Source organism: Ammospiza caudacuta, chromosome 23 (genome assembly GCF_027887145.1).
Source record: "Ammospiza caudacuta isolate bAmmCau1 chromosome 23, bAmmCau1.pri, whole genome shotgun sequence".
NCBI classification, from domain to species: domain Eukaryota; kingdom Metazoa; phylum Chordata; class Aves; order Passeriformes; family Passerellidae; genus Ammospiza; species Ammospiza caudacuta.
The window spans coordinates 6,512,118-6,528,648 of NC_080615.1; the positions used below are offsets into that span (position 1 = coordinate 6,512,118).

The following is a 16,531-nucleotide window of genomic DNA, read 5'->3' on the forward strand; positions in this document are numbered from 1 at the left end:
ATTCAGCACCTGGTGCCTTGGAGACTGGGTCCTGACATACCCAAATTAAACAAAAAAACCCCAAAATATTGACTCCTCCCTTCCCACAGCCACAGCAAATAAAAAGTCCCCCCTTTCCCTTGGAGAACATCCCCCAGTAAGTGATGGAGAGGCAGCGCCACCGTCCTTTCTCTGCCCTTGGAGGGGAGAGTTCCAGGAACCCCTCCTTGAACCCTGGGTGGGCAATTCCTGCTACACCAGCCACCCACCACATCCCTCCATCCCAGAGACAACCTCTGGACAGCCACCAGCCTGAGGACCTCCCTCCTGCCCCGCCAGGCCGCGGTGGACACCAAAACCACAACCAGCCCTCGGTGTCCACGCCACGATCCACCTCGCTCTGGAGAAGCCGGGTAACTGCTATTGATTTAAAAACGAGTTGACATTGTACAAGTCCGTGTTCTGTAAAATGGAACAGGACCCTCTCGTCCCCACCCCGACGCCCCCTCGGCCTGGCGCTACTCGGGCCCGCTGCTGTTGGTGGCCTTGTCCCACTCCAGGCTCTCCTCGCTGCGCGCCGGCGACCCCGCGGCCGGCCGCGCCCGCAGCCCCTGGAAGCGGCGGCACTCGGGGCACACGCGGATGTGGGTGCAGCCCCGGGCCACCAGGGCAGCCTCCTGTGCCAGTCTTTGTGCCAGGGGGTCTGGCTCGCCCCCGCTGCACAGCTTGCCGTTGCTGAGCGTGGTGGTGCTGCGGGCTCGGCGCTCCTCGGGCGCCGCGGGGCGAGTCCGAACCACCGCCCCTCGCCTCCGACGGGGGTGGAAACTGTCCTTGCACAGGATGATGTTGCGCAGCTCCGTCACCATCTCTTGGCACACCGACACCTGGGGGGGAGAACAGAGCTGGGCTGCTCACCTGAGCGAGATCTGAGTGCCTCAGGGGTTCTGGGTCCTCTGTGGGGTACAACGGAGCTGGGCTGCTCACCTGAGTGAGCTCTGGGTGCCTCAGGGGCCTGGAGTGGTGAGGGCTTGGAGTCCTGACCTACCCAAGCTCACCTGAGCAAACTCTGAGTGCCTCAGGGGCTCTGGGTCCTGGAGTCATGAGGGCTTGGAGTCTTTGATCACCTGAGTGAACTCTGAGTCCTTCAGGAGCCTGGAGTGATGAGAGTTTGGAGTCCTGACATATCCAAGCTCTGAGTCCCTCAGGAGCCTGGACTGATGGGGGTTTGGAGTCCTGACATACCCAAGCTCACCTGAGTGAGCTCTGAGTCCCTCAGGGGCTCTGGGTCCTGGAGTCATGAGGGCATGGAGTGACCTGGAATAGTGGGAGGTGTCCCTGACCATGGCAAGGGGTGGAACTGGATAAGCTATAAGGTCCCTTCCAACCCAGTCTGTTTTAACATTCCATGATGTGATTCTGACCCCAAATTTTTATGGACTCAGTGCTGCTGGCTTTCAACTCCAATGCTCAGAATCTACACTTGATTTAACCCAACTCTGCCTCTCATCTGCCTCTGTGTTCTTCATCCCCAGATCAGCACAGGATCCAAACCTGCTACAGGTAGAAATCCCATCCCCAGGAAAGGTACAGATACCTGGATGTTGTACACGTCTTTGATCCCTTTGAAAGCCCCTCAGAGCATCTCTACAGCCCTTGGAGCATCTCTACAGCCTCACTCTGGGTAGGAGTGCATTAGAAGCTCATGGATTTTATACCCTGCCCAAAGGACCAAGCCTGTTCCTGGGTTTGAGCTGTCCTGGCTGGGATTGCTCCTCAGCCTGGGTGCATCACACCCCACAGACAGCAATAAACTCATCCTGTCCCCTCAGGACACTCCCAGCTCCTACCTCCGACTGTTCAGAGTGTCGAAGGCTCCACAAAAATTCCAGCATTGCCATAAAAATTGCTACGATTAAGCCGCAGATGAGCACCACGAAGATTCCACCAATGTTCTCCATCCCCAAGCCTGAAATAAAGCAGGAGAGACACTCTGGAGAGGCAGACACGTCATAAATCTCAAGTATCACTGCACAGAAGCCCCAGGCTTTGCTGTTTTGTTGGCATTGTGGATGCCCAGCCAGGGACCAAAAGCACAGAGCCAGCAGTGTCCTATTAATAGCTGCCTGCATGACTCAGAGGGCCCAAGTGAGTGACTTGCAATAACTGCAGGATCGAAGATGCCTGCTCAGAAATGATGATTTTGCAGATAAACACCCAGAACGTTGGAGGGAAAGCACAAAGCAATTTGTGGACAAACTGAAAACAGGGGGGGGAAAAACGCGGGATCAAAGGGGCACATTAATCCCTGCAAATTATTCACTGAGCTCCAGTGGCTTTGAACTTGAAAAGGAAGAGGAGCAAGGTTGTTAAAGAAGAGAGATAAAGGAGACAGGGAGGGCTTTAAAGGAAGCTGGCAGCAGGAAAAGCTCCTTTGATTGCATCACAAAGTGCTGCAGGAAAATGATTCCGGACTGCAGTGGGGAAGGAGAGGCTCCAAACAAGAGCAGGGTACTCTGTCACTACAGGGTGACAAAATGGGGTCCCTGCCACCCTGGGGAACCTGGCTGTGGGTTGGCTGTCTCTGCCCAGCCCCCCTGGCCCATGAGGAGGGAACAGCCCCTTCCATGGACAGCTCATCCCACCTCCCCTGCTCAACTTGCTTCCTATGGGATGACCACCAAACCTACCAGCCTGCATTCCAGAAAGTTCCACCAGCTGAAAGAAAATCCATCCCTTAAAAATCTGAGCTTTACATGTGCTGAGGTCATCTCTTCACTTGCCACCACAGCCCTGGTCCCCAAAACTGTGCCTCCATCTGTCTGTGAGATGAGCTGACCTCAACATTTGGGATATGGTTCCTGTCTCCTGTGTTTGGTTTGGGTCTCTGATTGGACTGATTACTAAAAAACATGTGCTCTGCCCTGGCTTGGCTGTGTGAGGCCATTACTCAACCAGAACATCTATAAAACTCTTCCTCTCCCTCCTGTAGCATTAAATCAAAGTGTAAGAATAGATGATTTATTGACTTGATCTCGGCATGGCTTTTAGACATAAAACCTCACCAAAATCCTTGTAAATCGCTGACCTGTTTTGTTCTAAAACTTAGCAGGTCACATTTCTGCCTCCTCCTCCATCATTCTTTTGGCACCACCCCCAAAGCAATGCAGGGAGTCTGTAAATCAGAGACTTTTGCAGAGGTGTTTCTACAGCAATGGCAAGGCAGATAAAACAGCCCAGAATCACAATTCAGACCCAAAGCTAAAGGCCATCCTCTCCCCTCTGCAGCTCACAATGTGAATTTAGGGTTTGTACCTCTCTACACATCCTCCTATCATTTTGTCTGGGTGCCACCTCAGGTACCCAAGCTCACTGAGAGATATTTCCTTTTTCCATGCAGTTACAGCCTTCCTCATCTCCATGGCATAGGGAACAAACCAGCAGAAACAACTTGCCCAGGGTCACAGATTGTGCTGGGTAGTGCCAGACACAGCCCAGCTTCTCCTTCCAAAGCCATCTCAAAACAGCCCCCAGCCTAGATTCCACCTAGAGCTGCCTTTGGCATAGTCCAGGGAGAAAATAAACCCTTCCACCTTCAAAAGTAACTCATTTAATAGCAATAACCTGATGTCTTACACCTTCAGCCTGGAGATGAATAACTGGGGCTGTCTGCAGAGCAGCACTGCCCAAAAGTGAGCATCACCTCCCAGCAGGAACTGCACAGACACACACACCTACACCTGCTGCAAGGTCAAAACTCCAAAAGAGCTTCCCCAGCCCTGGCTTGGCTCTTTTCTCTGCTCCCACAAAGGTCACAAGGCTGTGCTTTTAACTGGGGGGCCTGCTGGCCTCGCAGAAAACACTTGCTGAGGAAAGGGCCGCTGCCAAAACTAAAAAATGCAGCAACTGTGTTAAGCTGGCAACTGCTCTCATGCTGGGACATCAGCCTAATGTGGTGGCTTTTACGGCAATTTGCATAGCATTACCCAAAAGAATTTGCTCCTCAGTTTACAAATGTACTAATAAAGTCCTTGTGTCCCTTCCCCTGGCTGTTTAAAAGATGCTTTCACATGAAGCCATTAACTAGCGGGCCTGTGGTGGAGATCCATCTCCCTTCAAGGAACCCAGGATTTTGGTCTGATCCCTTCAGCCATCCATTTTCCCAGACATTCATTAGAAGCTAATTTACCCTCCATATGCCTCCAATATTTGTCATTTGGTTGTTCCCGCTATCTCTGCCCCAGGCAAAAACACACAGCGTGAGGCGCGGCGGAGCTGCTCGGCTTTCTCCTTGAGTTGTGAAGGGAGGAATCTCAGGTCAGGAGAAGGGGAAAAAGCAATTCTCAGGCAGAAAACCTGTCAGACACACAGCTGGGTGTCCATCCTTGCACCTCTGGCCAGGATTTTTCTGTGCCTGGTCACTTGGGAGTGCAGGGCTTACCTTTGGCTCTGTGGTCCTCCTCTTTGGGGCACTTCCCTCCTTCCCACCACTTGCGCTTCAGGATCTCCAGGCGGTTGTTCTCCTGCAGCTGGAGGATGGCCAGGTCGAATTCGTCACGGAACACGGAGCCTGCAACGCCGAGAGGGACGTGGTAGGGCCCCACCTTCCTCCCCATCATCATCCTCGCCCCACCCCAGCGTGCCCAGCTAGCACAGCTCCTCTCTGGGTGGCTTGGAGGGGCTGTCAGCCCATGCCTAGCATGGAAAGCTGCAGCCACCCCGCTGGGAATGTCACCTGGTTAATGTCACCTGCAGAGGGTGACTTTACCTGCCCACCAGGAGCCACACAGGCCACTGGAGGAGCTCCATGGCAAGGGGAGCTTTGGGTTTTGAATGAGCAGCTCAGTACCCTGCTCCTGCAGACCACAGAGGTCCCTGTCTTGTCATTCCACCTCCAATTCCACCTCTCTTGTCATTCCATCCCCAACTTCACCTTGTTCTAACGCTCCTTCCCTCAACCTGGTCACAGAAATCCTGAGCTGGAAGGAGCCCAAGGATCATGGAAGCCAAAATGTCCATGCTGGAGGAGCTCAGTTCTGTGCTGGGCACAGAGCTCTGCTGCAGTCCCAGTGTCTGCTACCAGAGATCCTTGTCTGCCACCAGAGATCCTTGTCTGCTACAAGAAATCCTTGTCTGCCACCAGAGATCCCGAGGAAGGGCCATGGGAAAGACTCTGCTTCTCCCAGTAACTCTGCACTATTGTCCCAGCCAGCAGCTTTCTGCTCCTCTTATCTGCTACGGTTTCACTGTTTAACAAGACAATGTCAGAACAAATTTAGCCCTGAAGGTAGGGATTTGTACTCACTTTGATCAGGTTGCTGTGACTTTACAAGCTTACCCATGTTCCCTAAACTAGAGTGGCTGTTTGTGTGACGGGGGCCTTATGTAATCCACCTCAACTTTGTGTTGCTAAATGCCAGGGCTTAAAGGTCAGGACAAGGCTTCCAGGCTGTCCAAAAGACCAGCGGATCATCGTTTGGAATAACAACTAAACCCTTATTTAGTGTTGGTGTTCTCTTGTGAGCTCATGCATTTGAAAGACAAAACCCCTGCATTTGTTAAACCTGGTGAGAGCCAAGTCTCTGGCCTGCAGTTTCAAGAACCACCAGCTGTTATGACATCCCTGCTAAAAACTACCAGAATTGCCACAGCATTACTTCGACATCACTTCTGGGATTAAAACAAGGAGCACGAAACGATGCACAAACACTGGTTGGGGAAAGGAAACAGCAAAGAGCAGGTATGCAGAAAACAAGCAGCAATTTTGAGACATCTTTCACATGAATCATCAAAAGAGCCATGGTCGCGTCTCACATGGCTCTGGACCAGAGCAGGGTCTCACATCTGGCTCTGGACCAGAGCAGGGTCTCACACATCTGGCTCTGAACCACAGCAACATCTTGCACATCTGGCTCTGAGCATGGGCAAGAGGTAAGAGATAAAAAGGACCCTGTGAGATGCAACGTTGGCTTTTAGAGCCGGCGCAGCCTTTGGAACGCTCCGGTCCTCTGCCGACAGCCGAGAAGGACTAGAATTGTTCTTCACTGCCTACCGACGGGCATGCCAATCCCGTAGCCCTTGGTGTCCAGAAGGCCCCCGACCTGCGTGAGGTTGCAATTGCGCTGCCGATAATACTCGTTCATGGTGGACTCCAGCAGGAAGGCGTAGTTGGAGTTCAGCACGCGCGCGATCCCTTCCTCCGTGCTCTTCACGAAGACGCTGGGCTGCTTGGAGTACATGTAATTCCACATCCGCTGGTACGTCTGGTAGCGGGAGTTCTGCAGGGGGGGAAAGAGGCAGCCACGGCTCAGGGAGGAGATTTTGGGGTAAATTAGATCCCGTCCTAGGTTACAATATTAAGATATTGACCACAAATTCCCAAAAAACTCGCTTTCTTTTCAAACCAGGACACCATCGCCAAGAGCTGCTGAAACCAGGAGGGGCTGGTCCTAGGTTACAATATTAAGATATATTCTATCGACCACAAACTCCCAAACAACTCACTTCCTTTTCAAACTAGGACACCAGTCAAGAGCTGCTGAAAGCAGCAGGGGCATTTTTTCCTTATCTCCTGTTAATGGGTCCATCAATGCCTTGCTGCATGACTCAGAGACAATTCCCTCTAGGAGCTATTTCTGTTTAATGAACCCACCACATGACTCAGAATGATAACAGCCCATTGTGAGATGCTCCAGGGGGGAGGAGCCAAGCATCCCCACCTGGATATAATCTGGGGTTTGTGACAGAACTCCCTCCAGGAGCCATTTCTGTTTAATGGACCGCTACATGGCTCACAAAATGATATCAGCCCATTGTGAGATGCTCCACCCAGGGGGAGGAGCTAAGCATCTCCGCCTGGACATAATCTGGGGTTTGTGACAGAACAGGCAGTCTTTCCACTTGATTCCCAGAAGAATGACTGTCTTTTCCACTGGATCTTTACTACACCCTTTCTACAGCATCCCAGCTCCACCAGACCCACATCTGCCACTCCAGGAGGGCTGCAGCCACCAATCCAACTAGACTGCTACCAACACCCTGACCAACAGGGGGTCAGGTTGCATTCTGACCCCATCAGTGGTTTTTTCTTTTGTATTATTGCATGTATTTTGGTTTTCTTTTCCCTTTTTCCTAATAAATTTTATTTCTGACTTGAAGTCTCTCACTGGCTTTGCTTTCAAACCAGAACAGACCCATAAAATTAAACCTCCATAACAGGCACTGCTGCAGAAAAGCCACAATGGAGAGAGGAATCAAATCTGGTTTCAGACTCAGGAAGGATTTTGGTGCCTCATCTTTGTTTATCTCAAAGAGGCCCAAATGTGTTGAGAGTTTGTTGGAAAAGCTGGGCATGAAACACCCAAATTCCAACAAAGTCTGGCAAAACAAACTAAATTCAATTTTAGAAAAAAAAAATCATAATTTTTGTGACCACATATCAAAAACACACAAAAATCAGCTCCTGCTTGGTTGGTTGATTGAAACCTCTGGGTGCTCACACCATACTGACCATCCCTCAAACACTGTCCCAACAGTTCTTCGGTGTCAGAGCCAGACTCCAGCACCCTGAGGAGGGCACTGAGGGCTGGGGGCAGCACAAAAGCTCTCTGCAGATTGTTGCTCACAAATTTAATTCAAAAAATAATCCAGATTTGGTTCACCCCCCTGTGAGGGAACTTAAAGTACTTGCTGAAAAGGACTGGAGTTTTTTTGTCATTGATTGCAATAAACCAAAGCTCAGCCAGCCCCAAATCCTCAGAGCTGGCTGGTGGCTGAACCACCTTGGTCTGATGAAAAGAGAGCTGAGAATGATGAATCTCTTATGCCTGTGCAGAGCAGAGAGTGAAAGCTGCTTGCACAAAGACTGAATATAAACACACCCTGCTCTGCATGAGCATTTTCATACTGTCAAGGGCTCGTTTTCTGTGGCTGGTGAGCGATGCTGGAGAGCCTCAGGGAATCTGCTGCTGACCCAGTTCCTGTCCTCATCTGTCCAGCTCTGTCCTCTGGGTGCAGCCACTTGGGCAGGAGACAGATGAGCAGGGGGGGTTTGGTTCTGTTTCACTGCATTTTTAGACCTTAAACTGTGTGTCAGTGTCAGGGGAAGCACTGCCAGGACAAGGTGCCTCAGGAGGGGACAAACATTCCTTCGTGCACCCAGGAAGGGAGGGGGATGGAGGCCAGTTATCATCACTATTTAACCTCCCCATCCTTACACCAGAGGAAAATGGATCTCAACACAGTTTAAATCACCACAAATAGGACAAAACCCTCTTTTCCTAATTTCCTCTCTCGTTTCCTCACTGCCAGGCAGTGCACAGACACAGCCAGGGGTTTAAACTTGAAAGCTTTCCTCAAGTGAGCCCCTCGTATACAACCACCCCCCTCACTTAGGCCCTGCTAAGCTCATTTTAGATGTAAAGTCTGGCTTAAAAGTAGCTCTTTTCCATACCCCTGAAGAGCATAAAGTTGGCCTGAAAAGCTCAGGCTGGCTCCAGAGATTTCCCAGCCTTCCAAATTCAGTTCAGACTCAGAGTGAGGCGAAAGAGTGAGAACAAGCTTTCTCTCCTTTTGGAATTTCAACAAGCAATAAATAAATAAATAAATAATCCTCAAGCGGTTCTTTGTGCGTTTCAGAGCGCTGCAGAAAAGATTCACTCATTTATTTCCCTTCTGAGCAGAACGGGGAAGATAAAAATTAAATTGGGCTAAATGGCCCGCATAACTTTGCATACACTTGACTTATTTCAGTGCCACTGACCTCACACAGGCTCCAACACTTTGCCTGGGTTGTGCAAATGTTTCTTTGCTTATCCCACCTGAAAGACTCTCAAAGAAAAGCTAAAACCATGTGGAGACCCGTGAAAATTTGAATTCCTTGTTGAATTCCCTTTCTGTGTCCTCCACCGTGCCTCTCCCACCATTCATCCTGTGCAGGGATCTCTCCAGAGTTGGAGTGACACAGGGGCACAGCAGGCTGAGGCGACACCCCAAAGTGATTGAGGGGAGCCCTGTGCACCCCCTGCCCCCCCAGGCAGCCAAAGAATTGGGTTTACTTGGAAGAAGGTCATGCTGGAGCCGCCGTGGATGGTGCCGTACTCGATGGTGGTCTGGTCAGCGAGGTCATCCACGGACTCGATGGGCACGTCCATCCTCTGCACGGTCAGGAACGCCGCCAGGTTGGCCGTGTAGGAGGAGATGATGATCAAGGTGAATGCCCACCTAAGGGGAGGGAAGGGAAGGTGTGGTTTCCCTCAGGAAATCTGCTCTCCATCCCCACCCTTTGCCTCGCAGAATCCCAGAATCACTGAGGTTGCAAAATCCCTCTGTCACAGACATCTTCTATGAAAAATCCTTTCCTTAGGATTTTTCCTCCTGAGAAGCTGAGAGGCCTCAGGGGCAAAATGTAAACAATGGTTATCTGCTGCTGTGGAATGCAACAGGTGCATCTGGGATTGGTCTCATGTGATTGTTTCTAATTAATGGCAGTGACCATGTTCACAGGGGTTTTCAGGATGAAGGAAGAGATGTAGATTTGACTCCATATTTCAGAAGGTCTGATTTTTTATTTTATTATATATATATTACAATATAACTATAGTAAAAAGAATAGAAGGAAAAGTTTCATCTCAGAAGGCTAGCTAAGCTAAGAATAGAAAGGAATGAATAATAAAGGTTTGTGTCTCGGACAGAGAGTCCAAGCTAACTGGGCTGTGATTGGCCATTAATTGTAAACATCTAAGATAGGCCAATCACCTGTTGCATTCTACAGCAGCAAATAATCACTGTTTACATCTTGTTCCTGAGGCCTCTCAGCTTCTCAAGAAGAAAAATCCTAAGAAAAGGATTTTCATAAAAAGATGTCTGCGACATAATGGCCAATCACAGCCCAGCTGTCATGGACAGAGAGTCCAAACCACAAGCCTTTGTTATCATTCCTTTTCTATTCTATTCTTAGTCAGCCTTCTGATGAAATCTTTTCTTCTATTCTTTTAGTATAGTTTTAATATAATATATATAATAAAATAATAAATCAGCCTTCTGAAACATGGAGTCAGATCCTCGTCTCTTCCCTCATCCTCAGACCCCTGTGAACACGGTCACATCCCTCCAAAACCATCAGTCCCCATGGGTCACCCAGACAAGTGAGAGCCACATCCAGTCCTCCTCGAACACCTCCTCCCAATGTCCCACAGCCCTTCCCATGAAGAATTCCCTCCTGCACATCCCTCTGCCCAGAGAAAGCCCCCTGGAAGGAGGAAGGGCTGCCCTCCTTACCAGACGCCGCTGACGCAGCGCGTGGACAGAGCCTGGGGGGCGATGGTGGAGCCCTGCTGCATGAACCCCCCCACGGGGAACCACAGCGAGTTCCCCAGCGAGTACTGGTTCACCAGGAGGTTGCAGCGACCTTGGGAGCAGGGGTGGGGGCTGTACCACTCGTACGGTGTCAACCTGAAAGGAGGAGAAAAGGAGAGCTCAGGGAACGCGCTGGGAAATGGGACACTCTAAAAAAAAAAAAACACAAAAGAGAGGAAAGCTGTGAAGCTCCAGCTCTCCTGGAGGCAGAGCTTTCTGAGGAGGAAATGCTTTGCTGTCAGTTGAGGCCCAGGGCTCAGAGCTGTGTGAAACGTTTGCTCGAAGGCTCAGGAGCCAGAGGCTTTCTTGTAAAGATTTGCACAAAACTTTGAGAGGCTCTGCTGTGGGCAGCTCTGCGTGCGTCCTGCAGATCCACACCACAGCAGGAGCTCCAGATGTGCACGGACTTGATGGGAAGTGGAAATCAAACATCTCTGGCTGTGCTCCCTGCCGGAGCACGAGCACTGATGGGAAGTTCAAACGCAAAGTGTTTGAGCCCTGACTGCATTAAACCATCAAGGAAAACTCTGTTGGTGCAAAGGGTTGCTCTGAGAAGGTCTGAGCTGGAGCTGGAAGCTGAGTGCTGCTGTTTCAAAGCATCCCATCCTTCAGGGACAGGACAGAGGTGGGAATGGGAAATGTCTGAGCCTGTCACTGCTGTGACTGCATCTCTTTCTCTTTTGCTGTTTCCAGTTCCCTGGTTGCTAAGAAAGTCTGCTAATTAATGTGCTGCGCTCCATACTGCTCTAGCTAAGAAATCTGGGGCCTGGGAGGGTCATTTTGGGGCTACTGCCAAAACAGCTGCAGGGCTGTGCCAGCTCACATCACATTTAGCCAATATCAGGGAGCTCTTTCCATCCCTGCATCTCCTCTCTCACTGTGTGCCAGGCAGCACGAGGAGGTTGTTTCCTGCAGACCCTCCATGGTGGATCAAGCACTGGCAGCAAACCCCAGAGTCTGCAGCTCACAGGGCCAAGAGCTCCTTCCTGCTGAGCAAGGCAGGGAGCAGCAGCCAAAGCTCCCTCCCCAGAGGGGAGCTGGGCAAAGGCACCTTTTTGGAGCATCATATTTAAAACATGAGGAAGGGGCTGAAGAGGCACCAGCTGTGCATAATTCAATGGTTTCTCCAGACCTGCATTTCTGAGGCTGTAACAGCACTCGAAGAACCCATTAATGCCCTGTCAGGATGGCAGCTTCAGCCACGCTGAGGGAGCCAGTGACAGCACTGTCCCAATTTGTAATGAGAATTGGGCACTGAGGGTCCCTGTGCAAGGAGAATTGGGCACTGAGGGTCCCTGTGCAAGGAGAATTGGGCACTGAGGGGTCCCTGTGCAAGGAGAATTGGGCACTGAGGGTCCCTGTGCAATGGGAATTGGGCACTGAGGGGTCCCTGTGTAACAAGAATTGGGCACTGAGGGGTCCCTGTGCAAGGAGAATTGGGCACTGAGGGGTCCCTGTGTAATGGGAATTGGGCACTGAGGGGTCCCTGTGTAACAAGAATTGGGCACTGAGGGTCCCTGTGCAAGGAGAATTGGGCACTGAGGGGTCCCTGTGTAATGGGAATTGGGCACTGAGGGTCCCTGTGTAATGGGAATTGGGCACTGAGGGGTCCCTGTGTAACAAGAATTGGGCACTGAGGGTCCCTGTGCAAGGAGAATTGGGCACTGAGGGTCCCTGTGCAAGGAGAATTGGGCACTGAGGGTCCCTGTGCAATGGGAATTGGGCACTGAGGGGTCCCTGTGCAAGGAGAATTGGGCACTGAGGGGTCCCTGTGTAATGAGAATTGGGCACTGAGGGTCCCTGTGCAATGGGAATTGGGCACTGAGGGGTCCCCAAAGAGCCAGGGAGCCCTGAGCAGTCCCTGGCACACTGTGCCTGTGACAGCCCCTCCACAGGGCTGTGGGCAGGGCAGGGAGAGCAGCACTGGAGCTCCATGGGGGCTGTGTTGGGGTGAGCACTCAGAGAGGTGTTTTGAGACTGATTGAAATTGGAATTGGTCACAGGGGAATGGAGCTGAGAGCTGCTGAGCCAGGCTCTGCATTCAGCTGATCAAAGGTACCCATGAACTTCCCTGTGCTCCACAAACTGGGGAGCCAGACATCACTGGAATTCGTGGTGGAATTCATGCCCACACCTCAGAATGGATTTGCAGGTTCCTAACAGCCTCCAAAGCCTCCAAACCTCGGGACAAAGGGGCAAAAAATCTTCTGAGGGAGCATTTAAACAGCACCAAAACCTTCTCCAAAACCTTCTCCCACCACCTCTGGGCTCCACTGTGGCCAAACACATCCTGCCCCAGGGCATGGCGGCCATCCCAGTGTGGGGACACAGTGACAAACCTCAGTGCCCAGCTGGCACAGGGCTGGCACATGGTGACAAACCTCAGTGCCCAGCTGGGACATGGTGACAAACCTCAGTGCCCAGCTGGGACAGGGCTGGGATGGTGACAAACCTCAGTGCCCAGCTGGGACATGGTGACAAACCTCAGTGCCCAGCTGGGACAGGGCTGGGATGGTGACAAACCTCAGTGCCCAGCTGGGACAGGGCTGGCACATGGTGACAAACCTCAGTGCCCAGCTGGCACAGGGCTGGGATGGTGACAAACCTCAGTGCCCAGCTGGGACAGGGCTGGCACATGGTGACAAACCTCAGTGCCCAGCTGGCACAGGGCTGGGATGGTGACAAACCTCAGTGCCCAGCTGGGACATGGTGACAAACCTCAGCCCCAGCTGGCACAGGGGGCAGGGATGCTTTGTGCCAGCCCATGCCGGGCAGCTGGGGGCACAGGATGTCCCCGTGTCCCTCTGGGCCTGCAGGGACACTAGGTGGCACCGCGAGGAAGGGAAAGGCACCGCGACATTACCGAGCCACCAGGAAGAGGACGCAGCTGACGGCCAGGTAGGCGAGCAGCATGAAGAGCCAGACGCCCGGAGAAAAAGGGTCCAGGAAGGAGAAGTAGCCGGGTCTGCGGCCCTGGAGAGAGAAAAAGCAAAGGAGAGGGTTGGAAGAGGTGGGAATAGCTCTAGAAGGGCAAGAGGGAAATTGCCAGCGCTGGTGGCACTGCAGGAGGGACGTGGATAAATGGGGGAAAGGGGAGAAATAGGAATAAAAAGGGGAATGGGATAAATGGGAGAAGGGGGTAAATGGGATAAAGGGAAATAAATGGGAGAGGGGGAGAAATGGGAGAAATGGGGATAAATGGAAGAAGAGAGATAAATGGTGGAAAGGGGAATAAAAAGGAAAAGGAGGATAAATGGGAGAGGGGGGATAAATGGGGGAAAGGGGGGAAATGGGGCAAAGGGGATAAATGGGAGAAGGGAAATAAATGGGAGAAATAGGGCAAAGGGGATAAATGGGAGGAGGGAAATAAATGGGAGAAGGAGAATAAATGGGAGAAATAGGGCAAAGGGGATAAATGGGAGGAGGGAAATAAATGGGAGAAGGGGAGAAATGGGAGAAAGGGGGAAAATGGGGCAAAGAGGATTAATGGGAGAAAGGGGGAGAAATGGGGCAAAGGGGATAAATGGGAGAAATGGGATAAACATCGAAGGGGGATAAATGGGAGAAAGGGGAATAAAAAGGGGAAGGGGGCCAAAAGGGAGAAGGAGGATAAGTGAAAGAAAGGAAATAAATGGGAGAAAGGGATGAATGGAAGAAAGGGGATAAATGAGGCAAAAAATGTAAAAGGGAGAAGGGAAATAAATGGGAGAAAGAGACAAAAAGGAGAAGGGAAATAAAGGAAAACAAAAAAGGAGAAGGGGAGTAAATGGGAGAAAGAGGGATAAACAGGAGAAATAAACAGGAGAAGGGGGATAAACCAGGCTTTGGAATGGCCTTGCAGGGCAAACAAGTGACAGCAACCCCACAAATGAGTCCTGCAGCATCTCCCCACTGCATTCATCCCCTAAATCTGTTTTTCTCCCCATTTTTGTTCCTCCAGGCAAAGAAAGAGGTGAATTGAGAGAAAAACGAGGCAGTCACAGCATTCTGTCCCTCCCTGGCAGGGTTTGCTGTACACCCCATCCTTGTCCACCCCACATTTAACTGGGCAGAAAAGAATTCACAGGGAAATATATCTGTGAAGCAAAACGAAAAAAAATAAATTTCAAAACTTCTCCCTCTGGCCTTGCAAAGTTTCTTCTTTTACAAAAACCCCAATAAAATTATTACTTTTATCTCAGCGAACAGGATATTTTTATCTCCAGGATGCGTCAGAATTTCCTGTTTTTTTCCTCAGCAAACCACCTTTCCTTAAAAAAAAAAAATAAAAAATGAGGCTTCACTGCTAGAAAAAGCAGGTTGATCTTCATTTGAAACTTTCACAAGGATGCTGCCACCACCAGAAAATCATCAAACGTCACCATATTTGTGCAAAAGAGGGAGAATAATTTTTTTTGGAGAAGTTTCTCAAAAAGCCAAACACCTCCCATCTGAGGTGTATCTCTCCTGTCAGCACCAGCTCTGTGGATGCAGCTCCTCTGAAAGGAAAGAAAAGCTCAAGCACAGCCAAGGGAGATGATCCCATAGCTCATAGAAACTTGAATTTTCTGTCCCAAACCACACATTCAGTCCTGGCATCCCTAAAACAGCTCCACACCGGTAACTGGGAAGCTTCCCACGAGGAAGAGCTTTGCAAAGGTTTTTTTAATTTTTTTTTTTCCTTCCCCAGACTTAGACCAGAATTTTAAATTCCACATCCAAATCTTGCTGTTTTACTACTAAATGTTATGCAAAACCTGATTTTCACAAGGTCCTGGCAGTTCGGCTGGAGACTCGAGCCGTTGCTAGAAAAGGCAACAGTTGTTGCACAAAAATCTTCCCCTGCTAAAAATACCCAGGATCCTGTGAAATCCTCGGCTCCAGGCACCATCTGGGAACCTGCGAGGTGTCAGGAACCTTCCCCAGCAAACCCTGCCTGCAGGAAAAACCCAGCACCACACCACAGCCCGTGCCTGCATCCTCCAGGATGAGGTTTTGGGATCTGCACGGTCCCAGGGGGGTTGGAAATGAAGGGGTTTTTGAGGTCCCTTCCAAGCCAAACCATTCTGGGATGAGCAATTTTAGAGAGTCTGGCCTGGGGAGGATTTGGGCAAATGGATGGGTTGAGGAGCATCCATGCTCAGATTAATTTAAAGTCAATTCCCAAGGAAAATTCAGGTCCTCAGATGAATTTTCAGTCAATTCCCAAGGAAAAGTTCAGGTCCTCAGATTATTTTTAGTCAACTCCCAAGAAAAAGTTCAGGTTCTCAGATTAACTTTAAGTCAATTCCCAAGGAAAAGTTCAGGTCCTCAGATTAAATTTCAGTGAATTCCCAAGGAAAAGTTCAGGTCCTCAGATTATTTTTAGTCAACTCCCAAGAAAAAGTTCAGGTTCTCAGATTAAATTTAAGTCAATTCCCAAGGAAAAGTTCAGGTCCTCAGATTAAATTTCAGTGAATTCCCAAGGAAAAATTCAGGTTCTCAGATTTACTTTAAGTCAAATCCCAAGGAAAAGTTCAGGTTCTCAGATTAACTTTACTTCAATTCCCAAGGATTAATCTGAGGACCTGAATTGACTGAAAGTTAATCTGAGGACCTGAAATTTTCCTTGGGAATTGACTGGAAATTAATCTGAGAACCTGAACTTTTCCTTGGGAATTGATTTAAAGTTAATCTGAGGACCTGCCCACCTGCCCAAGGGTGGCACTGCCAGAGCTCTCCCTTTTGCTTAGCCCAACTTGTCTTAAACTCCCATAAATCCTCTTTTATTTGCATCCTCCATTGTTTCCCCTTCTCCCTGAAGCTCAGGAGAGGCCAGATCTCCCCCAAATTCCAGCTGTTCCCTCTGGCTCTCCTGGGAGCCCCTCAAACTTTGCTCCTCCTCTTCCTCAGCAGCTCAAGCAGCTCGGTAACTCCTTATTCCTCCTCAAGGATGAAATGAGGCCCTGGGGAGCCAGCAAAGAGTGCAGGGCACAGGCTGCAGCTCCTGAGCTCATCATTCCAGGGATTGACCCTCCCTGGCACCCCAGAGCTGGCACAGCCTCTCTGTGAGATCCTGCCATGACAAAATCCCTTTCTGCAATTAAAGCCTTGATGTCTTCTTTATATTCCTGGGGCAGTCTGTCAATAAATTACTCTCATTAAGGAAACTGCGTTGGAAGCTTTAAATCTCCAGCTTTAGGCAGTGAATCTCTCCTGTGCATCGCCCCTCAGACTTTGG

At 50.4% G+C, this 16,531-nt stretch overlaps 1 protein-coding gene across 2 annotated transcripts in view; it reads right to left on the bottom strand.

The window, feature by feature from the left end:
- Positions 1 to 497: 497 nt before the first annotated feature.
- The window catches only part of GRIK4 (glutamate ionotropic receptor kainate type subunit 4), a 135,379-nt gene continuing 119,345 nt past the window's right edge, over positions 498 to 16,531 (bottom strand). For both annotated transcript variants that reach the window (XM_058819187.1, XM_058819186.1), the window contains exons 13-19: positions 13,196 to 13,305; positions 10,255 to 10,428; positions 9,033 to 9,198; positions 6,029 to 6,254; positions 4,418 to 4,546; positions 1,827 to 1,945; positions 498 to 863 (exon numbers count right to left, since the gene is read on the bottom strand). In XM_058819187.1, coding sequence (XP_058675170.1) covers positions 498 to 863; positions 1,827 to 1,945; positions 4,418 to 4,546; positions 6,029 to 6,254; positions 9,033 to 9,198; positions 10,255 to 10,428; positions 13,196 to 13,305 — 1,290 coding nt within the window. The remainder of the gene's footprint in view (positions 864 to 1,826; positions 1,946 to 4,417; positions 4,547 to 6,028; positions 6,255 to 9,032; positions 9,199 to 10,254; positions 10,429 to 13,195; positions 13,306 to 16,531) is intronic.